Here is a 1875-nt window from a genome sequence, read left to right on the forward strand (position 1 = left end):
AATAATAAACTTTAGAATTAAATGTGTTTATAATAAATTTTTGTTTTATATATGAAATATATTCATATTTATTAATTTGATATCAATAAATTATCAATTGTTACTAATTATTTTAATTCAAATTTTTACTAAATTCAGAAAATATTGATTAATTATTGAAAAATATAAATAATTTTTAATTTTCAACTTTTTACAATATATTTTATTAATATATTGTAAAAATCATTAAATTTTAATTTTTAAAAAAATATTTAATTATTTCAACCTCTTTCGGATATCCGATTCGGATAAATTTTACTATTTCGTTTTATTTCGCAAAATTTTTTGACAAATTTATAGAAAAACTTAAAAAATACTTTTTATATTCTATAAATTATTTCTATATATTGTAATAGATTCAATATTAATAAAACATTATTTACAATAACATTTTCAAACGTTTCATATCACACTAGTAATATAAATTCGGTTGAATCTGGGACCTAAAACAAGATTGAATAAAAAAAGAAAGCAAAGAAACTGGAAGAAAACACATACATATGCACAAATATTGAAATATTCATATACACTCAAAAGATAAGGTTAAAACAGGATATGCCTGTAAGGTGGTATAAGAAAAAAATAAGAAAGAAGAAAAATAAGAAGTTGCAAACGAAGCATATGTTTAGTTTATGTTAGATCAGTTAGCTTGATAAAAACCGGGCAGTAATCAAATATAATGGGTTCCATTTAATCGGGGGTGGAAGGGGCGATCGCGCCGTTTCTTTTAAAGCGCATGCTTGCGAGTCTTCTCGACATTTACGTTTCAGCTACGAACGCGACGTCGAATATTCACTTACTAGTATCATTTACGTCTACTTTAGCCATTAATTTTCTTTTTTTATTTTTTATATCGTGAAATATTACCTCATAAGATTATACTTATTATTAATTTATCTTTTAAATCTAAAATATAATACTATTATAATCCACCAAAATTTAATCAATTTATAATAATTCTTGAACCTAATATTTCTGTGGAACTATATTTTTTGTGAAAAAATTTTTTATAAAACTAATTCAAAACTGTTATTATTGGTGTAAAAATTTAATAACAAGCAAAATGGCTTTGAAAATTCGCGTTCAATCACCGAAGGTAAAATACACAGAAGATTGTATTGAAGCACAGTACGAGTATCAAACGACGAACGTTACAGAAGACGATACAAAATATACGGTAAGCATACCGAGAATGTTTTTTTTTTCTATAAATTTTTCTTTTCGATTTAAAATTTTAACTATTTAAATTGTTTTCTATTATTATATTTATTATTAAATTATTAAATTAAAATATTATAAGAAAAATATGAAATAAAAGAAAATATTTTTTATACATTTTATCCAACAATAAACTGATTGAGCACGCGCGCAAGCACACATAATATATACAGGCAATAATGTTTAACATGTTTTTAATTAAATTGAAAAAATTATAATCAAAATGTTTTAATCTTAAATAAAAAAAATTATATTTACTAAAAATATATATATTCGAATAATTTTAATTTTTCATACTTGTTCTTTTCCTTCATAGAAAAACATAAATATAATTAAAAATATAAAAATATAATTTTCAAATTATGAAAATTTTTGTAAGAAAATTTTATGCTAAAATATAATATAATATTGATATAAAATAAAATAATGAAAAAATTAATTAATTTAATAATATTTATTTGCATCAAATGATAAGAATTGTAATAAGAAGAACTTTGAAAATTCCCGCTCATAATATACATAGATTTTTTGTTGTTTCATAAATTGTTGCAATTATTATCAGTATGTGATAAAATATTATTTAAAAAGATTAATTATATATTTTATATATAAAAATAA

The 1875-nt window shown here is 20.6% G+C and overlaps 1 protein-coding gene across 2 annotated transcripts in view; it reads left to right on the top strand.

Annotated features, from left to right (window-relative positions):
- Nucleotides 1-783: 783 nt before the first annotated feature.
- The window catches only part of LOC102674146 (inositol-3-phosphate synthase 1-B), a 4528-nt gene continuing 3436 nt past the window's right edge, over nucleotides 784-1875 (top strand). The window contains exon 1 of one of the 2 annotated variants that reach the window (XM_006623611.2): nucleotides 784-1216. In XM_006623611.2, coding sequence (XP_006623674.1) covers nucleotides 1103-1216 — 114 coding nt within the window. In that variant the 5' untranslated portion in view covers nucleotides 784-1102. The remainder of the gene's footprint in view (nucleotides 1217-1875) is intronic. The other variant, XM_031514179.1, reaches the window with a different exon arrangement.

The sequence above is a fragment of the Apis dorsata genome, unplaced genomic scaffold (genome assembly GCF_000469605.1).
Source record: "Apis dorsata unplaced genomic scaffold, Apis dorsata 1.3 scaffold_920, whole genome shotgun sequence".
Classification (NCBI taxonomy): domain Eukaryota; kingdom Metazoa; phylum Arthropoda; class Insecta; order Hymenoptera; family Apidae; genus Apis; species Apis dorsata.